Source organism: Macrosteles quadrilineatus, unplaced genomic scaffold, assembly GCF_028750875.1.
Source record: "Macrosteles quadrilineatus isolate MER2022 unplaced genomic scaffold, UCM_ALF_1.0 Scaffold_4__1_contigs__length_99947679, whole genome shotgun sequence".
In the NCBI taxonomy this organism is placed as follows: domain Eukaryota; kingdom Metazoa; phylum Arthropoda; class Insecta; order Hemiptera; family Cicadellidae; genus Macrosteles; species Macrosteles quadrilineatus.
The window spans coordinates 73,382,575-73,399,044 of NW_026542597.1; the positions used below are offsets into that span (position 1 = coordinate 73,382,575).

Below are 16,470 nucleotides of genomic sequence, written 5' to 3' on the forward strand. Positions count from 1 at the left end.
ATTTTCAAATGCATACCAATTTGACTCTGTCCCTATGGATTTCGATACTACTTATGTCCAGCTAAGAAGAACATTAATCTACGTTACCAAGTGCTGTTGACCAAGTAAGTTTTAAGTATGTATATTCCTCTTTTCTAGCATAACAACACACTTTACGCAACCATCCTTATGTTCAAATAAGGACATCTTAGTAATATCATTCTTTTAAGAATTCGCAACAACTCTTGGTAAACTCATTCACCAACTCAACGTCAACCATTACCTAACCCAAGTTTCCGTAGATGAGGAATGTTTTGAGTCAGTGAGTCATTCACTTCTAGAAGCCTTCTATCTTTAACATTGTTGTAGGCCATGAATGACTGGTGGAGGCGGAGGTGGCGCTGCCTCTGCGGTCTATTTTAACGTCACGACGCCGACCGGGAACGCCTATAGTAGTGCTGTGGACTCGGTCAGTGCTGTTAGTGCTCGACAACATGACGGAGTTCATGGGTCTGGCTGAGAAAGTCAGCAAGTTCAACCAGGAGGCGCTGAAGCATCTTGAGCGGCAGACGTTGAACCCGTTCAGCGGCAGATTCAGCCGGTCTCCTTCGCCTAGGCCAAAGTTCAACAAGGACGAGTATGGCAAGTAAGTGTCTTTTTGCAAAATATAAAGTGTCATAATTATTTTACGAACGTAATTGTACAAGTTAGGTTTTTGCACAAATTTTTGGAATTGTGAAAGGAAATTAATCGTCCTATTGAATTCTAATGGATTAAATAATGTTCAAAGAGACCTTTAGAGATATTTAGGCCTATATGAAATTCATTTCGCTACATATGTGATATCCTTGGGGGCAGGTGGTGTATTATAATAAACTACAAATTTTGTATAACTGTAAAGAGCATGCCTAGTAATGTGGTTAGGAGGTCACCAGTTCGATGAGAAAAGTTAGCTGTGCTTGATAGTTCAAAACCCCTTGAACATTGGGCTAAAATCAATGCTTGTGGCTACATAATCAGCTGATGTCAGTCAGTAATAAAGCTATCACATAATTTTATTTAGTTAACGCTAATTATTTGCTGACCTTTGCCTTTAAAAACGCATTCTGGCGTGTCAGCGTAGTAGATATTTAAAAAATTCTATTCCAAATCTATAAGATGAGAGCCATCTTCCTCCGCAAATTCTGAACTGAAAGAGATGTTATACATCATACCTTGTTGATTTTTCACTTACTGTATGTCACAATCTATATCACATATATAAAGGTGTAGCAATATTAAAGGTCATATATTTATAAAGCAATGGCCCTCTTTTAGCAATGTAAATTTTTCTTGTTGAACAAAGGGTTGCATACGAGTTTAAAATTCCACGACAATGCATTATAATTTGACAATTTTGGGTGAGGATAAAAAACGTTATTTTAATTTGAACATTTTAAAGTTACTAATCTGCATGGAGTTTTTCGTTATACTGAATAAAAAACCGCAATTTTGAATGCTTTGCGGGTATAAAGTGGCTCTTTACTCCCTAGGGAGTAAAAACCTTTTTAGTCCCTAGGAAGTAAAAGTCAGCTTTTGTAAACTTCAATATTGTAAACAATCGCATGTATCGAAATTATGTATCGATTGATTAAATTGGTTGTAGCTTATTGTTGCATTCTTGTGTATGGTTCGACATATCCATAGTATGATGTTGGCTACACTAAAAGAATCGTAATAGACGAAATGATTGACTAACTTACAAAACAGCTGTTTCTACTTGCGTACTTCTTAGCAAAATTCAAAACAATTTGGAAGTCGTTTTGAGAGGTTATTCCACATGAAAAGTATTTGGTTTCCTGACTCAAAATTTGTTTAATAATGTTGCAATATGATGAAAAATATAGTTCATCACACGGACAAAAAGGGTTTTTTTATCATCTTTCAGTATAACTATAAAGAGAACATTCACTCCCTTTCCACAGTTGTACCGTTCACTTCAAATAGTACAAGTGTAAGTAGTAGACTTCCCATCATATTTTACAACTTGCCATTTTAAAGGGACTCCATGGTGGTGCCTCAGTGCACTAATTACGACTAAATATTTATAAAGTATCGTATTTCAGGGGAGTTTTCACGTGATGCTTTTCCTATCAGTTAATATAAATAGCAACTAGGCCTATACCTACTATGTATGGTCGCCATTTCATTGCAGTATGGATACAGTATTAACAGTATAGATAATTTACGAATATGTTGTTACTAGGGGACCAGTGCGCAAACTGCACATGTTAAAAGGGTTAAATACTTGTTTCAGAAGCAGAACAAACAATGCGATTACCTTTTACTGTACTAAGATTATGTTTGTTTAAGACTGTTATTAGGCAATCAAACTACTAACTTTCAAAGTAAATTACGTTTGGTAATATTAGATTTACACCATAAACAGTGATTTACGCACCTTAATGAGTTCACAATAATCGTACAAGTAGTCCATTTAAAATCCATTATTTCACTTTTTATTCTGTTATTATTACGATCCATGCCATAAAAGTTCATTTATGAAGTCTAATTATGTAGCCTAAACGCTTACTTGTCTATACAACATTTTATTGATAAAATGTATCGTAAAATGTAGAATCCAATACCATGTGAAGATAGTGTCCAAAAGTGTCCACGTTGAAATATTTGGATCCACGGCGTGTAGCAGTACGCCACTGGTCTAATGTGGTACAGTAATGAGAGCCTCCAGCGTTTGCTCTGGAGGATTGCTGGCTCAAATCTCACCAATCCCAATGGTTTTTTTAGCTGCGTAACAATTCTTTGGCCAGGATGATTTTAGGTAAATTTTGCGAATTCATAATTTAGCAAATTTCCTTTATACCTAAGTTTCATTGGCAAATCCGTAAAATATTGTAATTAAAATATCTCTGTTTGCCTTAGAAACTTCATGTTAAAAATCCTCTATGCGTTTTTCTGCAGCCACATGAATTGGTAATGGCAAGGACAAAAATTAATGCCAATTTGGCAGCGAACAACGCATTAACTGCATTGCCACGAGAATTATGGATCGATTGTTGAAAGAAGTTGCATACGATGCAGTCCAAGTTCATTCATTAACTCTGCCATTCGGCCAGACATGAAATATAGTTTAGTTTTATTTTCAAGTACTTAAACCAAATAAATTACTTCTTGGTATTGTTTCTAGTGGTTGAGACGTTCGGTAAAATAACAATAAAGGTTAACATTTTCAGGATCGAGATCAACGTTGGACAAAGGACAAATGGAAGAGAATGATTGTCAATCTATGCAATTCTCAGAATTCTGAAGAACATATTATCGGAAATTATGTTCAACTGTTCCTCAGTCCTTATTCTAAAGAACGGATATCCAGATAGTGGGAAAATATATATTTTTCTCTTTGTCAATAAATTTGTATTGAATATATAATTGTTGGGTATGGATGTCAAAATGGATTATTGATTGATGGATATATTATTGATCCTCAAGCTTAAAATATTTTAGTATGGTGATCTAAGTAACCAATATGGTTCTTAGTATTGTGTCTGAATGTAAAGCATTTAGAGGATCATGTTTAAAATAATATAGCGTAGTGAATAAGTTACTACCCTACCACATACAACTTTCAAATTTCAATTTTTTTGGCCATAGTTTATTCTTCAGTAGGCTTAGTTGGTTTAGTGGTTAGAGTGTGTCATTTATGTATATGATGTATAGATGGGTTAAACTCTCTGGCATTACAAGATCGTCTGAGGCTCATGATTGAACGATGTAGAATCAGATGACATTGTTCAAGGACATTCCTGGTTACGTTTTATGGTTTTATTCATTGCACTACTTTCTTCTACTGGATTTTCCCGATGATAGCCAAGCTAAAGTATACAAATTGTGGTCTTTCCATCAAGATTTGAGAAAGAGACACGCAGTACGACAGAAATACACCAAAACGCAGACCCTGAGATTCCACTGTTGCTGGCGCTTCTCCAGCCCTTTGTATCAAAATTTTCATAATTCCACGTGCTTGACACCGTCCTAAACAATTGACCTGAATTTCAAACAAATTCACGCGTTGACTCATTGTTCTCAATTTTGGACTTAACTAATCCAATATACACTAGCAATATACACTATTACAAGAATATGTGGGTGTTTAAAAATGTTGTTCAAGATAGAAACCTACGATTAAAAGTACAATATTTGTCATCCTTATGTAGTTTCCCTTGAAGTCTGCGATAAAAGCAATGAACTCGTTTGTTTTCATATGCGTTTCAGTTCTTATAATAACTAGCTGTTGACGGGCTTCACCCCGTTTGACTTCATAGGCATTAACAAAACTATTGATTGGTTACGTTAAGCTGAAATCAAAACAGAATACAGTAATACAAACAAATAATTACACCTGATAATAGTAAGGTAATACCGTAATACGTTGTATTGATAGTCAATGGTAATACTTTGAAAGAATTACAAACAAATAAGTACAGCTGAGGTATTTTTAACATTAGGTATGAAATGGAAAGTCCCCTTTAGAAAGGAATTGCGAACTTAAAGGAATTTATGAAATAATGGATAGTTTTGCGCAATGTTTCTCGTTATGACGAACATTTTAAGTATATGGTTTATGGGGGTGTGACTGTTTTATCAAATGTTCATGGGTACTTTGGGATTTATATATGGGTATACTTCAAGTCTTGAGGGTGCCCGTTCGACCCCGAGTACGGTTGATTCTGGGCCCAGATGAAATTCGTTGTTGGGATAGGGCTAGTTAATGACGCTCTCTAATAAACACTATACGTTAGATGGTAAGAAGGGATGAGATATATAGGTACTTGCAGTATTAAAGGTTGACGGATATAACTATTGCAGTTCATAGGACTTATGTGTAATCCCCTAGTTAACATCTGGCAATAGTTGATTATTGGCAGACCGTCGGAATTTTGGCTTTCGTCTAACGAGGAGTGGGGATCTCTATTTCCGATTTTTCGGATAAACATGTTTTTGGGTAAACAATTGGTTTCAACTATCTTAAAATTACGTCGCAGCTCAGTATTTTAGCAAATAATGTAAATAACGCCGTGTAAATAAATATAATCTATGAGCTTGTGGGGAGTATTATGCTTCGTATAACTTTGTAACTGACTAAAAACCAACTAATTAATTATAAATAAAGAAAAAACAGCTATCAAGGAGACATGCTTCAACTTCGGTTCCATACAAGAAGCTCCAGACTATTCTCTCTAAAAATTCTGTTAAATAGACTTAGAAGTTAACGTTTTTAGTGCTGTTGAATAACAATTGACACAATCTTTTTGACACCCCATACTTAGAAATTGGTTCAATTCTCACAGAGAAAAGTGTACACATAAGTAGTTTGCACCATAATTGCAAGGGATAGAAGTAGTGTAGCTTAGTCTACTTCCCTGTGATAGTACCATACTCACTATAATACTTACTCATTGAATACATGCTTTACCTGGTCAATAGGCTAATTAATTTAGGCCTTACATATAAAGTGTTGTATGTAACCTATTGTTTCTCATAGGTCTAGACCTAAGTAATCATTAAAAGAGCGTTGCTGCGAAAGATACAAATATCGGATTTAGTATTTGAATAACGTTACCACGACCGTATCGCACCAACTATACGACCGGTGTGATTTTTAGGAGTCGTCATAAGTCGAGCTTCAGCCTCTCAATGAGTCAAAGCAGACGACAGTTTTGGCCTATAGCCGAGATGGCTGGCTCCACTTACAAAAACATCCGTGTTGGGACGTACCATCAGCGTCAACAAAACCAGTCAGTGTAGAAATATTATTCATAATTAGGAGGGAAAATAGTATTGTTTATCGTCGGATAGAACCTCTTGTTTGATCAATAAGACACAACACTTGTGAATATACTTAAAGCTGAAAAATAGATGCAGTTGAATAAATATTATGATCTGCGTGGTTTTTTTTATTAAGATCAGTTGTTTCTTTTAAGCTGTATTACCACTTACCTGTCCACATAATGATCAAACCTGTATTTGAACACTATTTTACAGTTGGCGTTACTTTCTTCGTGTAGGTTTCAACATTCAATGGTCTTTCTTAATTGATGTGGCATAAATTATTTGACTATTTTTAACTTACGATTACACACTGGGAAAGTTTTCTATGTCTATGTCCCCATCTTGACGTATGACTATAGTGGTTATTGATAGTATTTTTTACTATTGCAAAATATGTTTCTGAAATGTAGTCTTTCAATGGCTGAATGGTAAAAATCATCCCTTACCGACGTAACACATTTTGAATCTTAGAGTTAAACTTGAATATTGCAAAAATGGACAAAAAACATGAATTGAGTGACTACTAAAGATTAAAGAACTGTGTCAGCATTGATCAAATGAACTAATTTAATTTTTCTTGCTCAAAATTTTAATGTACTGTAGAATCTATTGGCATCTTGGTAAATTAACGATGAATTGGGGATAACATTAAGATATTTTCATTTTTGACAACGATTGGGGACGTTAATATATTTTTTTCCTCTTTATTTCATTTTATTCCAACTGACATTTAAAATCACCTCTGTTATCATTAGTGAAGAAAAATAAGCTCACTGTAAATTCTTACCAAAAATAAGAGAGAAACATTGCACACGTGTTACTGCAAATGAAACACTCGTAGACAAAAGCTTTAGCAGTTGCAGTAGGATGAGAATTCTACCTTTAACATTTTTAATCAGTAATGGGTCTTACTCTATCTTCATAATTCGTTTCGCAAAATATACTTTTCACTTAAACAGAAAAGTAGGCCTCAAACGCGCGGAATGTTGCTAGTTTGTTAGGAGTTATATCCAACAATGCCAGTAATGTTATCATTAGGCAGCAGACCATCAAAGGCGTTTACTTGTAAATGTAAACATGGAAGGAAGCCAATGAGGTTAAGTGTTTGCAATTGTAAACTGGGATAAGTGAGTTTTGATGTCCAAACGAGAGTTTGTAGCTGAGTAAAACAAGTGTCTTAAGAGTTATGTTTTTATTTGTGATGTGTTCCAATTTGCTTTTCTATTAACCTCACAGAAATTGTCACATTGAACTAATAACATTTTCCCCTCAACATTTCAATTCAATGAACTGCAGAAATCTTTTGGCGTCTCGGTGAAAAGTAATAATTTCAAAATATTTTTAAAATGTTAGGAATAGAGTGATTGTTTCAGTTTTTTTAAATATGCATTTACGGAAGGGCGCAGCTGGTATCACGTGGTCAAAGTACGTTACATCTTATCATATACTAAGTGAGCTCCATTTAGCTAGTCCACCAGTCTGTGATATTACCAAAAATACCCCCGCTGCAGCAAACCTACAGACTAAGCGAATTTCAACTTGTCTGATTGGAACACTTATGGTGACGAGTGTATTTTCAGCCGAGAGATCCTGGTATGGAGCTTTGTGAGGTGATTAATTATATTATATGCGTGCCCAACGTAGGGACGCCGATGGTGATGAATGTATCATCATACACTTCAACTTGTTCTTGTTCCAGGCCTGCTGCTGGCTCCAAGACAGAGCTGCGAGGTCAGAGAGCGTTCACACAGATCAGCAGAGAAATCCTGGAGCTGTGCGAGGTGATCTTTGATATGGGCGCCCGACGTAGGGACTCCAATGGTGATGAATGTATCATCATACACTTCAACTTGTTCTTGTTCCAGGCCTGCTGCTGGCTCCAAGACAGAGCTGCGAGGCCAGAGAGCCTTCACCCAGATCAGCAGAGAGATCCTGGAGCTGTGTGAGGTGATCCATGATATGGGTGCCCGACGTAGGGACTCCAATGGTGATGAATCTTTCATCATACACTTCAACTGTTTCTTGTTCCAGGCCAGCTGCTGGCTCCAAGACAGAGCTGCGAGGCCAGAGAGCGTTCACACAGATCAGCAGAGAAATCCTGGAGCTGTGCGAGGTGATCCATGATATGGGTGCCCGACGTAGGGACTCCAATGGTGATGAATGTATCATCATACACTTCAACTTGTTCTTGTTCCAGGCCTGCTGCTGGCTCCAAGACAGAGCTGCGAGGCCAGAGAGCCTTCACCCAGATCAGCAGAGAGATCCTGGAGCTGTGTGAGGTGATCCATGATATGGGTGCCCGACGTAGGGACTCCAATGGTGATGAATCTTTCATCATACACTTCAACTGTTTCTTGTTCCAGGCCAGCTGCTGGCTCCAAGACAGAGCTGCGAGGCCAGAGAGCGTTCACACAGATCAGCAGAGAAATCCTGGAGCTGTGCGAGGTGATCCATGATATGGGCGCCCGACGGAAGGACGCCGACGGTGATGAATGCATCATCATACCGTTCGGCGAACTGTTCGCTGTGAGTGTTAAACTTTACTATGAACAAAGCCTATAGCTAATGACAACATAAGTCGAGATTTAATTCTGATGTTCAAGTTATGGCCAGCCCTAGAGTAACAGGTAACTTTTAGAATCAAACCATCGATATAGTTCTTAGATAAAATACATCTTATACACGAACTTCTCCATTATTCCAAACTGAAAGCACATTTTCGTAAACTATTGCACATTCTATGTCGTCATCAATTTCCATAAAAGGAAAAAAGAGGAAATATCTTCTGGATTAGTTTTAGCTATGAAAGTAAATCAAAGGTAAAACGATAGGTTTATTTGATCGTTTGATCCTCTGGGGATAGGATGTATATTTTCTGTTAAAGAGATTATAAATAACATTCATATTGATAGCCACAAACTAGTTAAGTAAGAATCTTACATTGTTTGCTTCTATCATCACTATTATTTGTTTACAACAAATTAAAATTTGAACTTTATTTGACACGTGGTTCATGTCTGGTTACTTTTAAGTGTGCTAAAGGTGGTTGAAGTTGACTTTGTAAGTTGAATTTTATGGCAAACTTGACTGAGGGTGTTTTATTACTTGGCTTTAATACAAAGGAATGGTGTTAAAGCTGGTCCAAGTCATGAAAAGTAAACAAACACTACCTATACCCGAAAGTAAAAACAGTGTCTTAATACTTTCCACAGCTGATCCACACGGATGATAAATCTATAAAATGAGTATCTTCAATCCATCCCGTCGGGCCGTGTTAGAACCGTACTAAATTTTATCGCTCCCTCAAGTCTCTATTGTTAGTACTTGGTTGTTCCGCGAATTTCATTTGAGCTGGAATCAGATGTGCTCCAAATGTTTCGGAACTGACCCGAGCAAAAGTATGTTTCACAGCCAATAGTTTCTGTTGCCAACACCTGACCACCTGAATACTGTATTGACTTTGAATAATACCTTGACTAATACGTTGTCTTACTAAGTATCTTGATCAGTCTTGTAAAAAGTAGGGAAAAGTTCTCAAGTGGATCAAACATGCCTTTTGTTCATTTCTCATCCTAATTGATCGGTTGAAGATAATTTGAAGGTCGGTAATGATTTTTATGACCATTTAGTTCCTGAATGTTTTAGTTTCTTTTATATCATCAGATTAAATTTCTTTCCTTTATCATTATTGCGACCAAATACATTCTATGTTCATCATCTATTTATGAACTACAGCTTCAATCAATTATCAATCATTGAGGGGTTATTCTCATACCAGAAATTAAACACTCACACGATCATGCATTGTTTAATTTAACAAAAAATAAGAAAATACATTTAGTGGACATCACTCATGCATTATAACGTACACATGCATAATACATTAAACAAACAATAAGACAAGTTCAGCAGAATCATTGCTCTTCTTTCATAGAAATATTAACTACTGTATCATAAATATAATTCATGGTTACTGTATACAAATTTACATAATGTACAATGATGAAAGTAGGCTAGTATTGTGATGAAAGAAAGAAATAAGAAAACGAACTCACTTTAGTTTCATGTAGGTTGTTTTTATTCAAATTGGGTCTAGGTGTAGGCCTATACTATCTTTTGTTATCAATCCTATAGGGTTTCTTCCTTCAGAAAAAGCTACAAAATAAACTATTCTCCATTCGCCACAAGTCATCATTATTCTCTTTCTGATGAATACAAAAGTGACAACATCAAAATTTTCCAAAGATAAACGTAAAGCCTAAAGCTAGAAACAAACCAGTAAAACCTTCTATCATCGGTTACGCTATCTTACGCCATCGAACGGAAAGATGAAGATTTCAAAGTTGTCTATATAAGGGCTGGCGGGGGAGATGCGCTGGACACGCGCCAATACTCGGGTTATTCGCAGAGATACTGGAATGTGTAAACAACTGATAGTTTTGACATTGCGGTACCAATGGCTTTACAAATTTAGAACTATCATGGGAACGCAATATTTCAAACTCGCGTATTTTCGTATTTGCGCCAAGACGTTTTGTTTTAAGCATGATACAAGTAAAACTTAGATTCTCAATGATACATGGTGCTTTTCGGGTTTACCGTTAGATTCAATTTTGATATAATGCTTAGTAATTGCATTAAATAGCTTGACATTTGTTGGTCATAGGATTTTTATTTTGCTGTTACTAGTTTGAAGATGCCCTACCAAATTGTTATTCAAAAGTTACAAAGTGTATGCAAAGTTTGTCTTCGATTTTGATTTTTACTGTGCGTTTAGTGAAACAACAAATAAACTAGTTTCTATATATTGACTAGACAAGCCATTTAACATTATTTTAATGAATATTTTCTAAGATTACAATGGTGAAATCTTTCATATCCGAAGATTATTTTTAGATCTTTCTCCTTTTCTCTTTGATAATGTTTATCTTATAAATGTGATAAAAATGTCTCGAGCTAATTAAGATCGTGAAACAAACATTCCAGATTGTATAGTAAACCCATTAGTTTCATAAAACTCGACGCTTATTGGAAAACCACAGTGAACGCAATCAAATACACACAGTTTATGTGTGTATTTTTATAACTATATTTCTATGCCTACAACTCCATTCGGGGACGTCTGTTTTCAATTCCAAAAGAACATTTATACCTCCTATCACAGCTTGTTGTATTCGTACAAATACTTCTATTGTGCACACGTTTTGCATTTTAAATATATGATAACTAACCATACATAGCCGTCCTCCGTGAAACGATCAATACTTCATTCAATTGCATTGCATTGCAGACAAAGGGAACCCAAAATATTTAACATGTTTAAAGTTTGTAGTGGATTATTTTTATTCTAAATAAAATCAGGTGAACACTTAATGTTTAGTCATATACCATTACCATTGTCACACAAAATATTACAGAGCAGTCACGTCAAGTTTGTCGCACAAAAACATCTTATTATAGAACGGTAACCCACTCACGTCAATTGTAACTCAAAACATCACATCATAGAACGATCACCCAGTCACGTCAGGTTTGTCACACCAAACATCACATCATAGAACGATCACCCAGTCACGTCAAGTTTGTCACACCAAACATCACATTATAGAACAGTCACACAGTCACGTCAAAATTGTCCCACCAAACATCACAGAACGCTCACCCATTCACGTCAAGTATGATACACCAAACATCACATTATAGAACAGTCACACAGTCCCGTCAAGTTGTTTTTTACACCAAACATCACATTATAGAACAGCCACACAGTCACGTCAAGTTTGTGACACCAAACATCACATCATAGAATTGTCACCCAGTACGCTGGTAATATTTACCAAAACAAAAGGCATAACAACACTTATTTGGTCATTAAACTTTTGTCCAGTTAGACCTGAAAATGGTTATACAGTCACTTAATATTAGTCACATCTATTTACCCTCTCCGGTCACCTTAAGTCACGCAGTGTTTTTGTCTCAGCCCAAATTTAGACTCCCCACCTTTCTACCTTGCGTGTTGTACGTCAAGTTGCCAATTTAAAAATAACTCAGGTTTCCGTCCATACCATTGAGCGCGATTTCTGCAATTTTAAATCTTCCCTGTAACGTGATACAGTCAACGTTCCAAAATTCCGAAACTCTAGCTTTTGAAAAGATTTGTGACATGCTCGAACTTCGGAAGATGTTTTTGTATAAACTTTTTATATTTGACAGGGAAGTGAATGATACCCTGAAATCAAGGATACACTTTTAAGCATACTTATTTAGTTTTGTGAATACAGTACTGTATTCTAAATGTTGAATGGACCTTTTACTGTATAGCTTATTCAAATTTGTGCTGTGTTAATTAGTGTTTACTATGGTAAAGTAAAATAGTTCCTATGGTATGAACAAAACTGTGTAAGTTTTGAATTTTAGAAGAGCCATTCGTAATAAATAAAATGACATTTTCCTTAACAAACCCCATATACTGTAACTATTTAATAAATTACACTTTGAACCAAAGCGTCAAGTTGTTAAACTGAAAGCTTTTATAATTCACTGCTTGATTTTTTAAATTTCCTAACTGCCAACTTGTTCAAGACGGCTACAATACATGACAGCAGATAGGTATGAAAACAGATAAGTATTTCTAAACTCCTGTTATGTAAAACGAGCAACAAAGTTATTTCATCTTTCAGCGCGACAGTTTAGGTACGCTGCCAGAACTGTCAAACAAGTCTATCTCACAGTCGAAGTCTGAGTGCATTCAGGCTTCTAACCTTGCAAGGTTGAAAGACTGATTTGAAACGTGATTAATATCATTAGATAATGTTATCTGATAACAAATTTAAACAACATGGACACATATTTTTTTTAAATTTTAGTATCAATATCGTTGGTTCCTCAAACTTATTTTTGGATCATCGTCTTGACGAACAATTTGAATAATTATAAGTTAAACATACGCTTATAAATAAACAGAAGACAGTTTTAGGTTAGCCAGTTTTTAGTAGAAGACATTTTGTTAAATTTATAACTATTAACTATAAAAATCTAGTCGTGAACTGTTGATTTAGCTTTTGATGTTTCTGTTAACAAGGTGTTGTAACAGGCCTTTACAAATGTAGGCCTACACTATCTCCTAAAATACGGGAGAAATTGAGCATTCAAACTGTGCCAACATAAAAACCCCGTTACATCAGCCTCAAATTCTGCAATGGGGTGATTAGGCTATTTGCTCTCTTCAAAGTCAATAGTAGGGTATTTTATCGTAAAATACCTATTTTACATATGTTATATATATTTCTAAGTAATATTTGGTTTGTTTCAGTTCTACACAAAAATCTCAGACAAAGTGGTCGGCCTTTTAATTGCAGCCAAGAAGAGAGGCTTCGTCTGGTTTGAGCCGGAAATTCTTTTTCAGGTATTGTGATTGAAATTTTATCACCTCAGATTTGGCATCTTCGATGCAATACTAAGACCTGACAAAATGTTAAATGTTTTTTTTTTACGAAAAATTACTCAAGCCCATAAAAACATTTATACTCTAAACAGTTTGGTGGATACAAAGAAACATTCCGGATTGTATATTACATTTTCCTACAGTCACCCGACAAAGTTGGCTTCCTTGTACTGTTTATAGTACAGAAAGCTGCTAATTGCTGCATATTTATACTTTTCCGTACGGTTTATACTTTGTCGTACGGTTTATACTTTGCCGCACATCAGGATTCCAACGAAACAACACAAAACAGTGTGGTTCTATTATGCACGTAATCCGTGTACGCTTGGAAACAGGTTGGCAACACTTAAAGATAATAATACTATGAGCAGCTGATTGACTATTATAACTACGATTTAACCTGTCATTTCGTGTTTATAGTTTCGGTATTTCTGAACTTTCTGGACTTTTCTTTTAAACGTTTTTAAAACAAGAAAATACCTTTACCGCATTTTTTTAGGCCCGGAAACCACTTCAAATTACAAAAACATACGGAACTATATTCTCAAAATGCGGAGTACATTTCTTGCCGAGGAAAAATAGTGGAGTGATACGGACCGCGGGTACTACTTTCTCTAGGGCACCATTTGTGTTGCCAGCTGAACCTAAAAACGTGTTGTATAGCGTTTGAAAGACTAATAATTATTTATGCTTTACAGTGACTGTAGGAAAAATATAATGTGTAACACGAGTGAAAAAGGCCTTTGCTGCACTCGAGATCATTCCGCACGAGCCGCCTCTCGTGTGCAGCTAAGTGCCACTTTCACCACTAGTTACACACATAACTATTATCTTAATTTTTAATTTCTTTACACCCGATTTGTTCTTGTTGTTTTCAAATTCCTTCTTCAGCCTGATTATTAAGTAATGCTTCTAACATTTCGAATGTGTTCAAATGATGTTCTTTTCATTAAACTTTACAAAAGTATATAAGTCTATTTGAGAAGACTAATGGGCATAAAGACAATGCATCCCCACCAAAATTAAAATTAATTGCGTGTAAAATTGCATTCACTATAAGCGCTGCTAACAATCTTGAAATAAAGTAAACTTACAATAAGTTAACCTTTGAAAATACGTCCACATCTCCCAAACGAATATATTTCGATCCACATAACTATGTGTGACATGTTAGGAATAGCGAATAGGTTTTAGGAAATACTTAGTCCTATTGAATTATAAAATATAACCAAATATTTTTGTCGTTCCAGAGAAGGGACGACGATGTTCTCATTGCCTTGTTGAAACCTATTGAGGAGATCAGAAACGTCATTAGCAGACAGATCTCAGCTTCTCCATCGCCTGCACCTCCAGCCGCTCCAGCAAGCACGTCTTCTGGGGCTGCTCCAACTCCTTCACCCCTCGCTCGGCAAGAGAGCACTTCATCTGAGGCATCTTTAACAACCACCGAGACAGAGAAGGCAACCCCTGAGCCTGCACCCGAGTCGTCTACAGAAGGAGGTCAACCCACCACCCCGACGGAAGATGCTCTAAAAGAAACAACCTCTACCTCTCCAGTAGCTAACACAGTTCAATCTTCCCAACCTCAAGTACAACTAATGCCCGTCAAAGAGGAGCCAGTTTCGTCTTCCGAAATTCAACCTGAAGAGTCTAAGGAAGAGCCAACCGTTAGCGAAACTACATGTGAAGCTAAATCAGAAGCGAGTTCTGAAGCAACCCCTGAAGTTAGTCCTGTAGCCAATTCCGATGTTCCCCAATCTGAAATCGAAGAGGCTTCCGAAGCAAAAACAGAAACCGAGCACACTTTGCCAGCGGCTGTCGAAGACTCTGCAGAAATAACAAAAGAAAATGCGTCTGCCGAAGAAACCTCGTCATCATCTGAAGAAAACGTTACTTCTTCCCCAGTTGTAGAATCAGAACCCTCAGCGCAACCTTCAGAAACAGCTGACGATGAAGGAGCCCATCCAACAGAGACTGCTATTATCTCAGAAGTTTCAGAGGACCAAGAATCACTCACTCTTAAAATAATAGTTGAAGTTGAGCCTGATCAAACTTCACCCGCTCTTCAAACAGACACAGTGGCCTCTTCTGATGAAACTGCACAGACCTCTTCCGATGCTGCAACAGCCATTGAAGAATCGTCATCCACCGGAAACGATCAAACTGATGACCAGCAGACCACATTTCCCCCCGCCCATACGATAGAATCCGAAAACAGCCTTCCTAGTGTTAAGAACGACGACAATGTACCCACCACGGAAAATGATCAAACACCACCTTCCAATGACACAGGGGAGAAGACTATGGGTTGATTTTGTACTGCTTTATGACCAAGTTACATTTAATTGACTAAGTAAACCAATCCGTCAGGGAAATTCAATTCAATACGATTTTTAAATGCTACTAAACATCAGCAGAAATGAATTTAATTGGCCAACAAATTTAGATTTTTTACATTTCATTTACCATACTTACTGATCATCAAAGATGTACTGTTTGGTAGTATGATTCGCTTTGTTAATGTTTATACTATGTAATACATCTTCATGATAACTTTTATTTTCCAAATAACTTATTGCGTGTCTGTATTTTCACATACATTTCTGAAATGTTTAGGATAGGTTATCAAATCGTATAATGGCTTACGCTGCTGCTACTTTTGTACGAAGTTTGATGTTAATAATGTTACATTTTCCTAACTTGTATCGTTAGTTGTGGTTTTAGCTGTTACACTCATGTAAATAACAGGGAAATCTGGAAGTTTGTGATATATTTTACACTAGAACAATAAAATATCGTTTTCATACTTATACAGTTTTTTTCCCTTTCCATTTTGTATTCTGTACCTGCCAAAAGCCAGATCCATTCTGTTTCTTCGTGATGCCAATAAAGCCTGGCACAAACATCGGCTGGTTGAGTTAAAGTGTTTAAAACATTGACAAAAGATTACGTCTGCCTGACATAATTATTAAATAGGGCATAGGCCTACTGCTGACCACAAATAGTTAAATAACAAAATGATAAAAAAAATTTTGATATGTCTTGCATTTGAAAAATTTGCAACCACCCCGGGGGTTGAATGAATAAAAAAAACGACGTATACGTCGGGTAAACTTAACACAATGTACTCTAAGAAATATTAACTATTTTCCTTTTTATTTTCAAAGCACAGCCATTACATTTTCAAAATATCAATTATACAGACTTAAAGTTCGTGT

General features: G+C 36.2%; 1 protein-coding gene across 1 annotated transcript; it reads left to right on the forward strand.

Moving 5' to 3' along the window:
• The first annotated feature begins 415 nt into the window (after positions 1-415).
• On the forward strand, positions 416-16,062 carry LOC128993480 (uncharacterized). The gene is made up of 4 exons (XM_054417399.1): positions 416-625; positions 8,172-8,334; positions 13,121-13,213; positions 14,503-16,062. The coding sequence occupies exons 1-4, from the start codon at positions 474-476 to the stop codon at positions 15,562-15,564; spliced, it is 1,470 nt and encodes a 489-aa protein (XP_054273374.1). The 5' UTR covers positions 416-473; the 3' UTR covers positions 15,565-16,062.
• Positions 16,063-16,470: the final 408 nt, after the last annotated feature.